This window comes from Colius striatus, chromosome 26 (genome assembly GCF_028858725.1).
Source record: "Colius striatus isolate bColStr4 chromosome 26, bColStr4.1.hap1, whole genome shotgun sequence".
Lineage (NCBI taxonomy): Eukaryota > Metazoa > Chordata > Aves > Coliiformes > Coliidae > Colius > Colius striatus.
In genome coordinates, this window is record NC_084784.1 from 2,396,357 (window position 1) to 2,414,212 (window position 17,856).

The window sequence follows — 17,856 nt, forward strand, 5'->3', positions numbered from 1 at the left end:
AGGGAACCCTGGAGAGCCCAGACAATACATATTTGTGGGAAGGGGGGTCAGTTTGTAAAAAAACCCCCAATCATGGGAGGTTCTTTTTAGTTAGGAACCTTAATTGATTTTTTTCCTTCCAGAGAAATCGCCTCATACCCTTCTTTCAGACTCCAATGGGCGTGAGCTGTTTACCTACCTGTCTTTCCTTACAAAGGAAAGGTTATTCTCTCAAAATGCAGGCAGGCTATCACCGATATTTTAACACTCCCAACTTCTTCAGTCGTTTTGGTGCAAAAAAGAGAAAAGTTTCCAAGCGTTTTGATTTTTTTTAAACACACAACAAAACAAACACCAAAAAAAAGAAGAGAAGGGAAAAAAAAAAAGAAATAAGAACAATCTGGTGCCCAACACACATTGTTGCTTCCTCCTGACACGCAAAAGCTCTCTCGTCCTCAGCTCTGGTAGCTGAAACTCGGTCCTACGGTTTTATTTAATGAACGACACGTTTATGAACAATCAAATGATCCTCGTAAAAATTTTATTGAAGGACATAAAAACATCCACGACTCCTTGCCGAATAATGCAGCCTTTCACTGCAAAAGCTCAGGCTTTCCCCTTTTATTTTGGGGGGGGGGTGACATTGTTATTTCCCCCACCCCTTTATAAAGATGCTTCTCATACTATCATCAGTCTTTATTTTCCCTTCCCGAAGACACTTATTTCTTAAAGCAGGACTAGATGTGCCTGTGTCCCACAGATTCCTCAGCCTGACGATGAGCCAGAGCTGCAAAAGATGACAAAAGCCCCCTTTGCTTTTAGGCTACAAGCTTCTCCCTCCCCCCCCCCCCACCCCCCCCCCAACTCCTTTCCCCAAGTGGGGAGCCCACCTTCACCGCTCTTCTCCCCTCTCCCCTTCCCACTGATATTCCATTGAACGTATCCATTAGAGGCTAGGAGCTGCAGAAGCAAAGGACAGAGACAAATTACGTCAAGAAATAGTTCCTGGACTACCTTCCACAATTACCTTCCACCTTCCCCTCAGCACCAGTGCGAATCTACGCCCCCCCAGCCCCGCGGGCAGAGCATCCCCCGGCTGAGGAGCGGCCGAGCCTCCCTCCTCCCCATCTCCGCCCCTATTGCCGGCGGTTTTAGGAAAAGCCGGGTCGCGTTATTAGAAAAAAAAGAAAAAGGAAGAGAGAGAGAGGAGAGGAGGAAAAAAAAAAAGGAAAAAAAAAAGCCCTGCGGATTGATCCACGCTATATTTTTGGGTAAATACAATCACGTGAGGGCGGGCAGCCAATGGCACACTGGGAAAGGCTGAAAAAATAATTACCTGCCCTGATTGTTCTATGAGAAGATAAAAAGTACACATACAGTTCATACAATAATCTTATGAATGTAAAAGAGGGGGGAACCATGTCGGCTTCTGGCCCCATAAGCAACTACTATGTTGACTCCCTGATAAGCCACGAGAACGAAGAGCTCTTGGCCTCCAGGTTCCCCAGCACTGCCGCCCACCCGGCTGCTGCCCGACCGTCAGGATTAGTCCCGGACTGTGCCGACTTTCCGTCCTGCAGTTTCGCCCCCAAGCCGGCCGTTTTCACCACCTCCTGGGCTCCTGTCCACTCCCAGTCCTCCGTGGGCTACCACCCCTACGCTCCCCAGGCGCCCGTGGGGGCCGAGCCCAGGTACATGCGGACTTGGCTGGAGCCCCTCGCCGGGGCCGTCTCCTTCCCGGCCTTCGCCCCCGGTGCTCGCCCCTACGGCCTGAAGCCCGACGCCTTCCCCGGGCGACGGGGGGAGTGTGGCCCCGCCGACGGCCGCGGCTACGCGGACTACATGTACGCGGCTCCGGGGGAGCTGAGAGACAGAGCAGCGCAGACAATTCCTTCCCCGGAGTCCGAAGCCATCGCTTCCAGCAAACACAAAGAAGAAAAGCACGAATTAGACCCTAGTAAGTCGAAGTCATTCTTGTTTACGACCGGGGAGGCATTTCGGCTTCCAGGACCCTACTCAATAAAATGAAATTACCTTAGAGAGCCCGACCCTAAAACTCAGGATACGCAGGAAGATCTGGGGGTTTGAGCGAGTCTGCCTCGCAGAGCCGGAGAGCGAATATCTCTACTTTGTTTGGGGCTCTTTAGTCTTTCTTTCTTTTTTTTTCCCTCCCTTTTTCTTTCTTTTTCCATTTTTTTGTTCCAAGGGGAAGGGGGGGGGAGCTGTTGGCTTCTTTGATCAAATATTCACCATCTTCCACCGGGGGGGATTAAAAAAAGAGAGAGAAAAATAAATAGAGAAGGAGAGTGCGTGTGTGAGAGGGAGCGAGAGGGGGGTAGGCAGAGACAGAAGCCTCTTTGCTTTCAAATATTTCCACTTTCAAAGAACAAGGAAGAGATGTAGCTGGCTGGAAGTGAACGTGTTGATGTGGGTTTTGTTTTTTAGAGGGGGGAGGGGAAGAGAAAAGGAATAGCTCTTGGATAAACGCAGAGATGTCTCTTTATCTATTTTTAAAATCAATAAAATCTCCACCGATGCAATTATTCACGAAAGGTTCCAACACGTGGGAATGAATGAATGAAAAGGTGGTTTCCCTGGGCCGGGGGCCGAGGGTGGAGAGGGGTGTGCTGGGGAGAAGGAAGGAGAAAATTGGAATTGTAAAGACATAAACTAAGTGTCTGGAGGTAGCTGAGGGCGAGAGGCAGCTAGCGCAGGACATTGGACCATACACTTGAAGAAACATCTCCTGCAGCCCAAGTGAGAGAGGGAGAGGAGGGGGGAAATCTCAAAATAACCCCCCCAAGCCTGCCATCAGGAAACCTTGAACATTGTAGGGGCAGGAGTCAGGTAACCGCCACCATCATCCTCACCTCCAGCCTGCAGCGCAGGGAGCCTGGAGCCCGTCTCTGCAGAGGGGACCGGCTCCTGGGGGATGCAGGCAGAAGGTCAGCTCAGCTCCCAACTCACCCAGTCCCTCCTGACCAAACCCTGGCAGAGAGGAGCTCAGCATCCGCGGGGGATGTAGATGTGGGTACCGCACACCCCTGCAGACGCTCGGCCATGCTCTGGCTTTGGTGGGACTCCACCCCGGCCTAAGATGCGGGTGATTTCCGAGCGATAAAGCTGGGTGACAGCAGATGGGATCACCTCGGTATCTCGCTCTCTATCTGGAAAGGCGCTCACACCTCTATTTATGACAGGCGGGCTGGTGCCAGGCACCCTCGTGATAAAAATAAGTCGAGGAATCAGGAGGTGAAAGCCTCCCTTTGCTGGCAGGCAGCTGCCTAAAACGGGCAGGGAGGGGGGGGAAAAAACCTTCTCCTAACGAGGGGAGTGGTGGCTTTGCCCCCCTGACCAAGCCGGGCTGTGGCAGCAGCGTGGAAGGTCATTTGGGCTAAGGGGAAAGAAAAAGTACCCCCCAAAAAGCCAGTTTCTGTGAGCCAGTGGGACATCTCGCGTGTCATCCTGAAGATATTAAAAAAACAAACTCGGCTTTTCAGGTCTGGGAAAGCTTCTAGGGAAAGTATTGGAGAGCTGAGGTTGTAAAAAGAGTTTATGGGCCTATGAAATGGTGGGAATTTTGACTTTTTATGACTATGTTCTTAGATTACCGCTAGTAGCAGTCATGTGGATAATTATTATTTTAAACCCATTGCTACAGTTTTATTTACTGAAACTTTTATGTGAGAACAGCAGCAAAAAAAAAAGAGAGAGAGAGAGAGAAGGAAATGACCCCTCCAAAATAAACAGATTAAACTCTTCTGAAGGTCACTTAAAATATTTAGGTAAGATCTGCTAATTAAACAGGTTTCCTTCTAGAGATACACCAGGGCGTGGAGGGGGGGAGGGCAGAAAGGCCAGCTGAATACATTGATTTTTTTTTCTTCCACCCCCCCAAAAAACATATATATATATATATAAAAATCTTCTTTCTCAGACAATCCCGTCGCAAATTGGATTCATGCGCGCTCCACGAGGAAGAAAAGATGTCCTTACACAAAGTATCAGACCCTGGAACTGGAAAAAGAGTTTTTATTCAATATGTACCTTACACGGGACCGGAGGTACGAAGTAGCCAGAGTCCTTAATCTCACTGAACGCCAAGTCAAAATCTGGTTTCAGAACAGGCGAATGAAAATGAAGAAAATGAATAAAGAAAAAACCGATAAAGAACAGCAATAAAGTTGGCAAAGTCCAGTCAATGAGAAGCGAGGGTGAAGAAGGGGGAAAAAAAGGGAGGGGGGGAAAGAGGCTGGTTTTGGGGGTTGAAATGTTTCTGACTTTGAATGTGTGGATGAATGTTTAGCGTCGTAGGCAAACACAGCAAGCGTTTTGGGACACGAGTCTTTTCTAAAATGCAACTAAATAAAAGCAAGATTTTGGGGAGGGGGGAGGGTCGTTTTCTCTTCCTTTCTTCTTCCTTGTTTGGTTTTGTTTTGTTTTTGTCCTCCTCGGAAAACAAACACAAGAAGTACTTGAATTATTATTATTTTTTAGTATTTTATTTCCTAAATTAAACGTATCCAGTGTTTTTATTTTTCATTCCCTCGTGAGTGAGTGAATGGGGGTTTTTTTTGTGTACAAAAGCGAGGAAAAAAAAAAAAGAGAGGGAAGGGGAGAAAAAAATACACCCCACAACCCAAGACTGAAGGGAATATGGCTCGATGATGTTCTGTCATGGTGTTGAACGTTTCTGCTGTACTTATTTGTGTATTTTATTCTCGTCTCAGAACCGTTCTGTAATATTGTTATGTTCGCTATTGTAGAGCAGCTCTATGTAAATATACCTAACGTCACGTCACGGGAGAACAAAAAAAAAACACGCAAAAAAAGACAAAAAAAAAGGAAGAAAAAAAAAGTCAGCATGTAGGTGTCTTTTTATTGAAAGCCCTTGGCAGAGGAGCAGCCCCGGGGTTTTGCCAGGCGGGGCTGGGGCCTCGGCGGGGCGGCCCCGAGCATCCCCCGCAGCCGGAGGAGAGCGGAGATTTCTGCTTCCTTCCCCAGCACTTTTCTATTTCAGAGTACCATAATAAAAAGGCGCTGAGGTAAGGGTTATATGTGCCATCAATTTTTAGATTGGGATAATTAATTGTACTAATTTATGACCCCAGGCGATCGAAGGATATGTAAAAAGACGAAATATGGATGCTGGGAAGAGAGGAGCTGGCAAAGGCATCGGCGAGCTGCCATCCACTACGGGGGAGCTTCTGCTCATCCATGGGTTGCCAAAACTTGGCGGGGGGGGGGTGGCGGTTGCTGGAAGTGCTTCTTCTCGCAAGACAGCCCCAGGAGAAGAGGAAAAGTGTGGGGGAAAGAATATAACAAACGTTTGGAGAGGAAATAGGGAGAAGGGCTGAGGGGAAAGAGCAGGGAAATAAAGACATAAACGTCTGGTGGCGATGCGGCAGCCTGCAAATTCTCGGGCTAAGAGGCAAATCTCCCCCCCTCCAAAACCAGACACCATCCTCCCCCCCTCTTCGCCCTACACAGGGGAGATTTTAAAAGGAGGAAAAAAGGATCGTTGGCTGCGGAAGGGCCAACCCCCCCCGTCCTGCCAGGGCGCGGTGGGGATGCGGGGGCTTGTGCGGAGGCGAGAAGCGCTGCCCGCAGCGCCCGGGGTTTGTCAATGGCTCCTGCTCCGGTCTCTCGCCAGGCTGGGAATGGGAAGCGAGAGGCAGGAGAGCGGGTAAAAAATGAGCAGCGAGGGATGTTTAATCATAAAAACTTGTTATAGGTCCCTTTCTTTAATGAAATGAGTGGAGCAGCGTTTTAATCTTTCTAATCAAAACCAGATCGGGCAGCGAGATACGTTTGTCGCCCTCGTCCCGGTTCCTCCGAAATAAAAAAATCTGGAAGCGATTACTTCTGCTGATCTCATAAAATATTGCCCTTTAATATTTCTTGCCGAAGCATTCGGAGATTTCTTTTCCTTCCCCTGATTTGTGTCCTCGCTGTTAAAGCGGGGTCTATTTTTGTCACCGGAGGGGGACAGGCGCACCGCGCTCTGTCAGCGGGGACATCCCTGGAGCAGGGCAGGCTAAAAAGTGCTTTTACAATCCCAGTTTTGTGTTAAGGTCCTCTTGGAAGGAAAAAAACCCACCCTTAACGAGCGCAATGAAATGGTCAGGTTAGAAAACATTTTAGCAGAGGGAAAGATTTATGGACCAACAAAAAAAAAAAGGAAGGGAGAAATCTTTCCACTTAAGTCATGTCAATTCTTTTTTTTTCTCTATATATAACAGTAATAATTATTATTATTTTCCCTCCTGTCTGCTTCTCTCCCTCCATTCATCGCGCCTCAAATCGAGAATAAAATCCTGCAGGGTCGAGAAGCGGCTCGCCCACGTCCTCTCCGCGAGAGGGGAGAAATCATCCCCGTCTTATCATTATTAATTAAGAGGGAAATAAATAAATAAAGATCCCGATCATCATCATTTGGACAGGACTTTTGGAGGCAGTTTGGGACCCGGCTCTCTGGAGGGGCTTGTCAGGAGCGTTTAGTGATGTTGAAAAGACATGATGTATGGAAGTTCATTTTGGCCCCCCTTTCATTCAAGGGAATCTCATTTCCAGTGCGACTACAGCCTGCTCCCTCCCCCTGCCCCCCCCTTCCCTCCTCAGCCCCCTCCTCCCTCCCCAATCTCGCTCTCTCCCCCCCCTCCGCCCCCAGCCCCTCTCCCCCCTCCCCGCCACAGTCATCTTCTCCGGCCAGACCCCCCTTAGAGCCGGCGGGCAGCTCGGGAGATGCCCCTTTGTCTCCACCGAGCTGCTGGTTGGGGTTTTCTTTTGTTGGTGGTGGGTTGGGTTGGGTTAAAATCCTGCCGCAGTTTTAGTTCATGTGCAAGGCCCCCGGTATCCTCAACCCCCCCTCGCGTCCCCCGGTGAAGGGTTACACCAGTTATAAAATGCCATTTGGCTCTGCTGGGAGGCTGCGCTTGGTGCGGCTCAGCCATTGAATTTCTCCTCCTAAGCAGAGAAGGAGAAAAAAAAAAACCCACTCACCCCACAAAACCACCCCAAAACCCACCCCAGTGTGGCTCAAAAGAAATCCTAATCATTTTGAAAACGGAAAACACTGCGGCTTGCACCCAGCAGCATCCCCCTCGGCCAACCTTTCCCCGGATTAATGCATCAAAATGCTCCAATTTCGGCGTTCTTTGACATATGGCGCGTGTGTGCAGACGCATACTGATACAGCTATTGTGTGCCGGCGCTTGTGAACATGCACATGTATTTCTGCCCGAGGAGAGATGCGCTTCTAGCTCTCGGGGACACAGAGAGAGAGAGAAAGAAAACAGACGCTATACATTTCTATAGGCTCGTCTATAAGGTTCTAGGGGTGGGTTTTTTTGTGTGTCGGGTGCGTGTGGTGTGTGTGTGTGTATGTGTGTGTGTGTGTGCGCCTGGTTTCCACTCTACCCCTTTGTGAGGCTCCCAAACCCGACAGGACCCTACAGCTGTCCATAGGTACATTTCCGCAGCCAAAAAAATGCCACTTTTACAACTCTGTTTGTCTCCCTGCTATGCGGGGCTGAATAGGGGCGAACAAAACAGGACCCTCGATCTGGCTAGACGTCTGGCTTTAATTGCTTTATGGTTTAAATAAGGTGGGTGCTCTTCTCTTTGAAACCGGATTATTGGAATGTTTTGTCTACAAGCTACAAACAACAGACCCCCCTCGGACCAAGGGAGGAGAGGGGGGTGGGGGGGGAAGAAAATCAACCCCCAACTCCAAGCTAAAACTGATAAAAGCCGGGAGTGTGTGGGGGGAGGTGGGGAGGGATGGCACATCTGGTGGGTTTGTTTGGTCCCGCGCGCGCTGCTTTTGGGGTTGGACTTTTTGGGGGGTTGATTTAGGGCTGAGAAAAAGGGGAAATGGAGAAAAAAAAATTAAAAGGTGCTGGGAGATAAGGGCTTTCACCCCTCCCTCCCCCCAAATCCTGGCTGTCTATCGAGGGGAGGCCTCGTCTCGCTGATGGAGGATCTCCTCTCTATCCCACTTCCAACCACCCCCGGGACGCCAGTTGAAGGGATTATCGTTTATAACGAAAAGCCAATTAATTCGCGGGGCAAAACCCCTTCATCCCCCCCCACAACTCACCTCCCCCCCCCAGGCGACCCCCCTGCCCCGCCCGTGGCGCTGAGCCCCGGCGCGGCCGCGAGATGGCGCTGTTGCCCAATGTTAGCGCGGGGCTGCGCGCGGCGGGGAGCGCCACGCGCCCGCGGCGACCCCCGCACCCGCGGAAGCGGCTCCGAGCCCGAGGAGGGAACGCTGGGGGCGGGGGTGAGGAAGGATGAGGGGGAAAAGAAGGAAAGTATGCTCGGAGCTGCCTGATTTCATGATGAAAAAAAACCCCTCTAAATATTTTTTTTCTCCTTTTCCTTTTTCTCTCTTTTTTAAATGTCTTTTTTTTGTCCGCGGGGAGCGCGGAGCGGAGCTCAGGGCTGACATCTGACGGCTCGAGGAGCATATAAAGGCATGAAAAAAAAAATGCTTGCACGGAGAAATTGCCCGTTTGGAAGGGGTTGTAGGGTTTGTTGGATTCCCTGCCCCCCTCACACTTTTTCTTTATTTACGCACGTCACGTCTGTCTCCAAAGCCTCCTCATTTTGGGGTGGGGAAGATGGGAATGACATTTTTTTTCAGTGAAGGTCAGGGCAAAAGTGGGGTGAGGGGAATAAAATAAACTCCGGGAGGGTACAATGAGACACCTAAAAGTACAATACAGCCACAGCGATAAAGCTACATTCGAGCGCATGCACCCGCAAGACACAGCACATTCCCCCCCAACACACACATCCCCCCTTTCAATCCCCACATCTAAACACGGCCAAAACAGTCAAGACAAAGAGCAGCACTTTCCCCAGACACTAAATGTCAAGAGATTTTCCTTAAAAAGAAACAGGCAATTGCATATCTCTTATTTCCTGAGATCTGGAAGGGGATGGTGGGTCCTTTCTTTCAAACATTTCTTTCCCAGACTGAGGTATGACTGTGGAAGACTCGCTGCACCTTTGCTTGCTGCATCCAGGGGGTAATTGGATTGGAAATAACGCGGCAGCAATTCCCAGACACATCCTGAACTGCCCAGATCTGACAACTTTCTCATATTTTCTTGCACTTTCATTTGCGCGGCTGACTTTATTGCACGGGCAGGCATTGAGCTTTTATAAATAGAAATGCTATTGATTAGAGGAGGAAAATGGTCACCTCGACTATTTGCTGTTAATTAAAGAAACTCTGTCCCTAGTTGCTCTTTTCCTCTATTTTTTGAAGGGGGAGGTGGGGTGTTCTCCAGGGAAGGGGTAATCTGGGGAAGGGGAGATGAAGTGGGTGAGTCCTGTAAAAATCAACATGGTCATCGTGCCGTCCTTGAGATTATTCAGGAGCGAAGGCTATTTCTGCACAGCAAATGTGGCTTCTGCCAAAAATTCTTACGAGAAAATGGGGGGAAAGAAGAATATAAATCTCTGTTTTCCTGCATAGTTCATTGTCTGCTTTCAGGGAGAAAAAAAACCCCCAAACCCCATAAACACCACAAGTAGCCTTTCCAAACGGGAAAATACCCCCTTGGTTTGTGAGAAATCGAATAAAGGTGGACTGTGTGGCTACTGGGTCTTTTCCTTAGGAAGGTGTCTGCAAAAAAGGGTAAAAAAAAAGCCCAAACAACCCAGTTCCAGCCTCACCAGAAGTCTGAGTCACCCCCTGCCTCAAAAAGAAAGAAAAAAAGCAAGGAAAAAGGAAGAAAATTAAGAATGTGACCTTTACTGGGTAGAAAAAAGCACCTCAAACAGCTTGGCGAACGTAGCAGAGGTGGTATTTTTCTCCCTCCACACTTGAAACCGGTCAGAGTCACCCAGGTCTCTTCTGAAAATAATTAGGCTCCCTTTTTTTTCCCCCCCTCTTTTTTTTGTCTTTAATGGTGGGAGAACATGAGGGAAAGATTTGAAGGTCTGTAGACTTTTGAGGGGAGCACGGGGACTGTTAATGACACTACGGCATCGGATGGGTTTGATCATTTTTTTTGCGACTCTAACAAGAAAATATTCATTTGCGAAGTGTGTCCTCGTCCCTTCCCCCCCCCCCCCATCCCCGCTCCACACCCCCACATCCCCTCCCCCCCTGAAAAATTAACACGAATCCTGGTGATTGTATGTGATTTTGGTTTTTTTAATGAGCTGACTTCCTTCATGCGGTCGTAAAAATGAAGTGTCCGAAGTGAAAGGTGGCAGCGAGTGGTCACTTCCAGTGCAAGAAGTGGGGGCGAGGGGCACGAATACCCCTCGCCATAAGAAAAGACGGGGGAAATCGCTACGTTGAAGAGTGGAAACAATACGAAAAAAACCCACCCCAAACCAACCAAGGTCGGTGGTGATTTTGTTTTTTACAGGCATGCACAAAAGGGAAACACATACTTTCTGCCTCACTTTGCCTCTCTTTCGTCCAAAGTAGCTCTTTAAGCAATGGTCTACTTTATTCCCTTGGAAGGACGCTTCCCTGCTATTTCCAGACGTGGTTTGGGTTGAAAGGAAGCAAAGAAGGGGGGAGGGTGTGAAATAATAAAAAATAAATAACTACCCATAATTTTCTGCCTTTATTTTCTTTAAAGAAGGACAGCAAGAAGCAGCCAATCAATACGGAGATGCTTCCCTCACCCGCTCACTCCCGTTTTGCTTTTGTTTGCGTGTTTGATTCCAATCTTCCTACCACCATCACCACAATAACAACACAAGAACACACACCCCACCCCCCCCAAAAAAATAAGCAAATAATAATCAAAAAGAAAGAGAGAGGAAATCTGGGCTTAGCGCCTACAACCACACCAGAACACCCCCCTCCCCTTTCTACCCCCCTCTAGGTGGGACCAAGCCCACCCTCGCAGCCCCCTCAAACCCCAACACAATGACAACAACAACAACACCAGGGGTACCCCCACCATCCTCCCTAAGCAAACGAGTGACCCCATGGGGGGAGGGGGGAGGAGGTGAGATGCTGAGCATTAGAAGAAGCTCACCTCAATTTTTTTTTGGGGGGGGGGGTGATGGGGAGGGCAAAGGGGGGGTTGCTTGGGCTCCCTTTACCTGTTGAGGTTACCTAGGCTGACCTCCCAGCGCATGTATTTGCTGCCATCAGTGAAGAGGCTGCTGCTGGGAAAAAAAAAGGGGGGGGGGGTGGATATTAATGCGCACCTTCACCCTCCTCCACTCATTAGGTGTGGGTGCCCCCCCCCCCTCCCCCGACTCGGAGGGGTGTGTATGTGTGTGGGCCCCCCCCTCACACACCCCCCCGCCGGCATAAACCACCTTTCCTCCATTCTCCCCACACACACAACCCCCCACCCCAAGGAGAAAAGCTCCCCCAAAACGCTGTGGTTTGGCTGGCAGGCTGGCTCGGCGTGGCGGAGGGATGTGTACATATCGCGTGTGAGGGGGAGAGGAGGGTAAAAAAAAAAGAAGAAGAAGAAGAAGGAAAAAAAAAAAGAGAGAGAGAGAGAGAGCCACACCACCGGGATTTTGAGGAATTTGCCTGTGGTGTTAAAGGGAAGGAGCAGAGTTACAGAGAAATTGAGAGAGAGAGAGAGAGAGAGAGCTCTACCTACCGACAGATTACAAGAGAAGTCAAGAGCACCGAGAACCAAGCGTTCAGACACACAGAGGCACCATGAAACGCCTTTGAGATCGCATTTATATTATTAAAAAAAAAAAAAAAGCAACAACCAAAACAAAAAAAAAACCAACCAAGCCACTAAAAAAACCGAGCAGGACTTGAGACAGTCCAGGGACAACCTCGCACTAAGCTCAGAATTAAAAGCCGTCTTTTTTTTTTTTTGGTGTCTTTTCCTTTTTTTTTTCCTCTTTTTTTTGGTGTGGTTTTTTTTTCCTTTTTTTTTTTCCTCTTTTTTTTTTTTTGCATGCGAGGGTCATGAGTTCCTACTTTGTAAATCCTCTCTTTTCCAAGTACAAAGGCGGTGAATCGCTGGAGCCAACTTACTACGACTGCAGATTTCCACAAAGTGTTAGCAGGAGCCATGCTCTGGTGTATGGTCCGGGCACTACTGCTCCCACCTTCCAGCACCCTTCACACCACGTCCAAGAGTTTTTCCACCACGGAACCTCCAGCATCTCCAACTCTGGATACCAGCAAAACCCATGCGCCTTGGCGTGTCACGGAGACGCTTCTAAATTCTATGGATATGAAGCTCTACCGAGGCAATCGCTTTATGGTGCTCAGCAAGAGACGACTGTTGTACAATATCCTGACTGTAAATCGTCTTCCAACAGTAACTCTAGCGAGGGACAAGGGCATTTAAATCAAAATTCGTCTCCCAGTCTCATGTTCCCATGGATGAGACCTCACGGTTAGGACCTTTTTTTCCTCCTCCTTAAATGTTTTCCTTTATTTCTTTCTCTCTTTCTCTCTCTCTCTCTCTCTCTCCTCTCTATCTGTCTATCTGTCTATATATATATGTATGCATATACAAGCACAAACATCTGTATAGCTCTATAAACATGCACATACACACATATGCATACATATATATATATATAAATATATAAATATACGAGGTGTAGATGTGAAATATGAAAGAAATGAGTAGGTTTGTGCTAATGTTTCTTCTTTTTAGGAAGACCTTTGAAAGCAAAGCAGGCAGCAGTTACTAGAGAGCCAGCAAGGTGATTCCCTGCAAAAGGCTTAAATCACAATAAAGTAAAACTTGTTTTTTATTGCTTGCCTTGAGGATAGGCAATAAGATACAGCTCCCACGAGGTTATTTGCATGTTGATAATACACTGCTCTTTAAAATGTCATATAGCCTTTCATAACCACTTGGAGACGAAGCCTGAAAGGTGGGAACTTGTAGAAGTATTACTAATACTTTACATCTGTTTCTTAAAAGCCTAGAGATAAAAGTTTAAACAGAAAAGGAAACTTAGCTCAGAGCTATGGGGTGGGGTGGAGGAGAACAGTCTGCTGTCCTGGGTTGGAAAAAAAAAAGGGGGTGGGAAATTCAAAATAATTCGGGCTGAATGGAACTTTGCTCATGTGAAGTCCAGATAATTGCACAGAAACCGAAATACTTCAAAGTTTCCCCAACCTAAGGACCAAGGTTGCCTAGAAGCCTTGTTAATTCAAAACATCTGAAGGTTAGTGTTAATTTTAAGGACAAAGTTGTGTTTTTTTCCCCCAGCCCCCACCCAAATTTAACAACAAAAAAGAAGAGAAAGGAGTTCTGGCTAATACAGAGAGGATGTGGCCCAGAGGCTGAGAGAGAGAGACGCAGAGGAAAACATGTTATTTATCTAAGCTTTGACCTAGAGGTAGTCTCAAGGATGCAATCATTTCAAACTGCAGCAGATTTTCTTTCTTCTTTCTCGTTTTTATATCTTTTTTTTCCCCTCTGCAAATGGATTGTTTTGCTCATTAAGAAAAGACTTTGCAGGAGGAAGTGCAGAGGCTCAGCTGCACAGAGCTCAGTTCTCTTTCTTTCTTCCTTCTTCTTTTTGTTTTGGCTACTGCTGCAAATGTCCAGCTCGAGTTGTTTTATATACAACGTCTGTGTTTGCACAGGCAAATACCCGTCTGTGTCTGCTTTACAGACCCACAGCCCTGACCGAAGGACAGGGAGAGGGATTTAACAGAACATTCGAATTTTCAGGGCATAAATATCAGCAAATAGAAAGAGCCTGAGTTTGTATTTCGAGAAGCAGCAGAATCAGAGTTGGGCATTTTGAGGGGAAAAGGAGAGAGGGAAAGTGGCAGAGGGAAAGAAAGAGAAGAAAGAGAGACAGAGAGAAAGGAAGAAAGAAGAAAGAAGGAAAGAGAAAGGAAAATGAATGGGGAGAAGGAGAAAGACTGGAGGGGGTTTTATGGTGAACAATGCACCTTTCATAGGAAAAGAGAGATTTTTCTCTAAAATGGAGCTGCCAACCGGGACTCATCCTCCAGAACCACCTTTTAGGGAACTGGAAAGGTCTCTTTTGTGAATGAGCTTGACACACACCCCCCTGCACCAGCCAAGTAGACAGAGCTGAGCCCTCCCCAGGAAGGGCAGCTGCCCACCCGTAATACCAGCAATATCAGCCCGATGATTATCAATAATAATCCAGCGACTTCCCTTTAGTGCCTTTAATATGCAAAGGGTTGAAAGGGGCTTTTTTTTTCGGGAGGGGTGTTGGGGGGGGGGAGCAGCAGTTTCTCTAGGAGAATTCAGACGAGGGGGACTGGGTTGGGGTGTGGGGGAGCAGAGCCTCCAAAGAAGGGAGAATTAAGAAGTTATTTGGTGTTTGTGTCCTACAGCTCCCGGAAGACGCAGCGGCAGACAAACTTACAGCCGGTACCAGACCCTGGAGTTAGAAAAGGAGTTCCTCTTCAACCCGTATTTGACACGGAAGCGGCGGATTGAGGTCTCTCACGCCCTGGGACTGACCGAGAGACAAGTGAAGATCTGGTTCCAGAACCGGAGGATGAAGTGGAAAAAAGAAAACAACAAAGATAAGCTGCCGGGGGCCAGGGACGAGGAGAAAACGGAAGAAGAAGGGAATGAAGAAGAGGAAAAAGAAGAGGAGGAAAAAGAAGAAAGCAAGGACTGAGTTCTCAGCCCCTTGAAGTCTCGTTTTATGGCAGATGATAAATCGAGATGTTTACGACGGTCATTTGCTTTTATAGAGTATAGAATGGAGAGGCTCACACAGCAGTAACTACCTGTCAAACAGTTGTAGCCTTTTTTATTGTCATAGAAACTTCCCCTACTCCCCCCCTCCCCTTTTTTTTTAATAGTTGCGTTTTTTAGTTCAATAAATACATAGTTGGCTCGACTGCAAGGGCAGAGGGGATAAAAAAGCAAAAAAAAAGGAAGAAAAAAAAAGATCCAGCAAAGCAAATCCACCCCCCCAACCTCCTAAACCAAGCCTGGAAGCAAATGTCACTGCTCATCCCCTGCTCCCTCTGCTCCCTCTGCGAAGCTGCACACACGGCTGCGTGCAGAATATGTATTTATTTGAACAGCTTTGACTTTGCCTTTTCTTCTCCCTTTTTTTCCTTGTTTTAAATTGGGTTTGCCTCTCCCGAATGACCTCAGGGGAAGTGCGAGGGTGGCTTCCTTAGCTTGCTCGTGCAGTGTTTGTCTATCTGTGGCGATCTCCATTCCTACTAGCCATTTATCAGCTCCCTCGGCGGGGCCATTCCTACAGCCCCTGCTAGATAAAAAGAGGAACTGGGAGGGTGAGCATACCTGGGAGCGCCCCAAACACTCCCCCTGCCGCATATCCCCCCAATTTCTATAGGATTGAGGCTTCTATATACCTTGATAGGCCAAAATACGCAACCCAACCCCTTCCTTATTTCTATAGGCGCTGTTTACCCTTTGCCTGTGTGAGCACTCGAAATTCTTCATGTACTACCTAAAGGGAAAACCTGCAATAATTATCAAATCTACTATCAACAAGGGGCTTATGTATCCTAAATTTTACTTGCTCAGAATTTATTTAAGAGAGAGAGAGAGAGAGAGAGCGCTGTGTTTTTGCCCTGATGCAAGCTACTAAGTAGCATTAAAAAAACCAATAATAATAAAAATACAAGTAAAAAAAAAAAGGAAAAGGAAAAAAAAAACCCAACCAACCTTGTATTGTACTTTATCACTACCTATAGGAGGAGTCATGCTTTGAAAGTATTTGTAATGCGGTTTTATTGTCGTTTGTTGCTGCTTATTTTCTTGGAAAAAACAAAAAAAAAAAAGAGACAAAAAAAGACAAAAAAAAAAAAATCCCAACAACTGAAACTGCCTAGTTGAGAACGCACAGTATTGTATTATTTTATTGTGCTTATAAAGTAGTGTAGACCTAAATTGCACTGAATGTATAGTTATCTATTTGTCTTGACTTATCTGTTAATGCGACATGCTCGAAACGAACAAAAAAAAAAGGAAAAAAAAGAAGAAAAAAATGGTCATTTGTTTTCTGTAAAAGCATAGTTCTGCGTGTTCAAACTCTGAATGTAGCAATTACCGCCAGAAAAAAAACCCCACAAATAGAGAAAAATAAAAAAAAGATGAAAAAAACCCCACCCCCCACCACCCACATCTCTGGACACCCGTGGATTTGTATTGTATACGTGAGACATTACCTAAATAATAATAATTAATTATAATAATAAGAATAATAAAAGATTTTAAAAGGACTGCGTTGTCTCCAGTGCTGTGTGTCTCTTTTGAAAAGCACTGCCCCACGGATGCATCGCTCGGAGTGGGCTCTGATGGTTCGTCTTTCCAATCATCCTTGGCACGCTTCAAAATCCAAGGCTCAGCTTTATTTGGGGGGAAATGCGAATATCTTGGCCTCACCATCGGAGCTAGCTTGGATGGGAGAGGGGGAGGGATCCGACCCCCCCACCACCGCATACACACCTCCCAGACAGAGCCCTGAGCCCATTTCACCGTTGCGATGGCAAATGCTCATTAAAAATGGCAATGTTGCTGCTAATTGTCTGACTGAAGCTGTAGGTCCGCCAGAATAAAAGAAATAACCATAATAAAGTCAAGTCTTGCAACGACTCGTGCACTGTGAAGTCTTTCTTTGCTTTTGGGAAAGGCTCCTTTCTGGGGAGGGAAGTGAGGGGGAGGTTTAAGCTCATAAATGGTGTGCGGTTGGATTTTTGTCTCTCCTGTCTGGGAAGTGCCATTGGAAAGAGCTGGAAAGAGCAGAGCTGGAAAGAGCAGAGCTGGAAAGAGCAGACCCTGCTCATGCCCAGCTCTACGGTCCAGAAAATCTGCGTTCCCCCCCCTCCTCCTCCCCGCTTCTGGGTGCGAGCCGGTGCTGGCGGCGATCGTTACCGGGAGCTGGAGAGACCGGAGGGCCATGAGGTGTGCGTTAAACCTACGGGAGCCCCGTGACAACGCGTTTACCCACGCAAATAAAAGGGAAAAGAAGGAAAATGAAGTTGTCAAGAAAACAGTGTATTTATTTAGATCCCCCCCCTCCACCTTCCAGGCGCAAAGTCCTTTCCTCGCCCCCACCCCAAGCATTACCTTCTTCCCCACGGACACCGTCCCTAACGCAACACACCCTTTTATTTAACAGTTATTATTGTTGTAATTATGATTTCTAATAATTTATGACGTTTTATCATCTTTCTTGTATTTCACCATACTGCTGCATTTCATTACACGTTGCCTATATCGTTTTCTACGTCGCTCTATTTTGTTGCACGTTTTATTACGCTTCCTTTGCAGCGAAACCTTGGCGGTGATGCCTTCGGGTCTCTCCTGCTTCTCGAGTGGGAGAGGAACTTTCTAAATATTTCTCTTCCCACCAGCCTCATTTCGTTGAGCGAGGTCTATTGATTTGGAAAACCGGGTCTATATCTTCTTCTCTTTTTTTCTTTGCCCTGATGATAGATAAATGGGCTACATCTTCCAAAGCCCAGGGATGCAGAAGTAGACGGGATGTTTACCCAGATATTGTAGATAAGGCAGCCCAAGGCTCCTCACACGCAGCCTGGTGTCTGGAGGCTTCTCTGTGGGCTTCAGACATTCTTAACCCAAAACCCACCAAAGCTTAAAGGATTTAAATGCCTCAAGGCTTGAAATTGCTGGACTCTGCCCAGGAGGGCTAGGGAAAACAAAACAAAACAAAACAGGAGAAAATACAGAAGTTGTGTGGTGTGCAGCGAAAATGGGACTCGGGTGGATGAATCCATACCCACTCCTTCTCCCCTTCCCCCCCCCTCCCCATATTTGCAGCTCGGGAGCACCTCCTGCAATGCCAGGGCGAAATAGGGAATGCGTGTGTGAGAAACGCACCGAAAATGGCATCAGAGGGGTCGGATCCTGCCCAGGGATGGGGCTGAGCGTCTGCGTGTGTAACGCGTGTGTGCAGCTC

General features: G+C 47.5%; 2 protein-coding genes across 2 annotated transcripts; both read left to right on the forward strand.

Moving 5' to 3' along the window:
• The first annotated feature begins 1,374 nt into the window (after nucleotides 1-1,374).
• On the forward strand, nucleotides 1,375-4,161 carry HOXC9 (homeobox C9). Its single transcript, XM_062015579.1, has 2 exons — nucleotides 1,375-1,936; nucleotides 3,917-4,161. Exons 1-2 carry the CDS (start codon nucleotides 1,375-1,377, stop codon nucleotides 4,159-4,161), a joined length of 807 nt encoding a protein of 268 aa, XP_061871563.1.
• Nucleotides 4,162-11,902: 7,741 nt separating this feature from the next.
• On the forward strand, nucleotides 11,903-14,571 carry HOXC8 (homeobox C8). Its single transcript, XM_062015550.1, has 2 exons — nucleotides 11,903-12,338; nucleotides 14,279-14,571. The coding sequence occupies exons 1-2, from the start codon at nucleotides 11,903-11,905 to the stop codon at nucleotides 14,569-14,571; spliced, it is 729 nt and encodes a 242-aa protein (XP_061871534.1).
• The last annotated feature ends 3,285 nt before the right edge of the window (nucleotides 14,572-17,856 follow it).

Excerpts from the sequence above, each read along its gene's own strand:
- HOXC8 (XM_062015550.1), top strand. The coding sequence starts at position 11,903 with ATGAGTTCCTACTTTGTAAATCCTCTCTTTTCCAAGTACAAAGGCGGT. Across the intron at positions 12,339-14,278 it reads CCCATGGATGAGACCTCACG|CTCCCGGAAGACGCAGCGGC; the intron begins GTTAGGACCTTT and ends TGTGTCCTACAG.
- HOXC9 (XM_062015579.1), top strand. The coding sequence starts at position 1,375 with ATGAATGTAAAAGAGGGGGGAACCATGTCGGCTTCTGGCCCCATAAGC. Across the intron at positions 1,937-3,916 it reads AAAGCACGAATTAGACCCTA|ACAATCCCGTCGCAAATTGG; the intron begins GTAAGTCGAAGT and ends CTTCTTTCTCAG.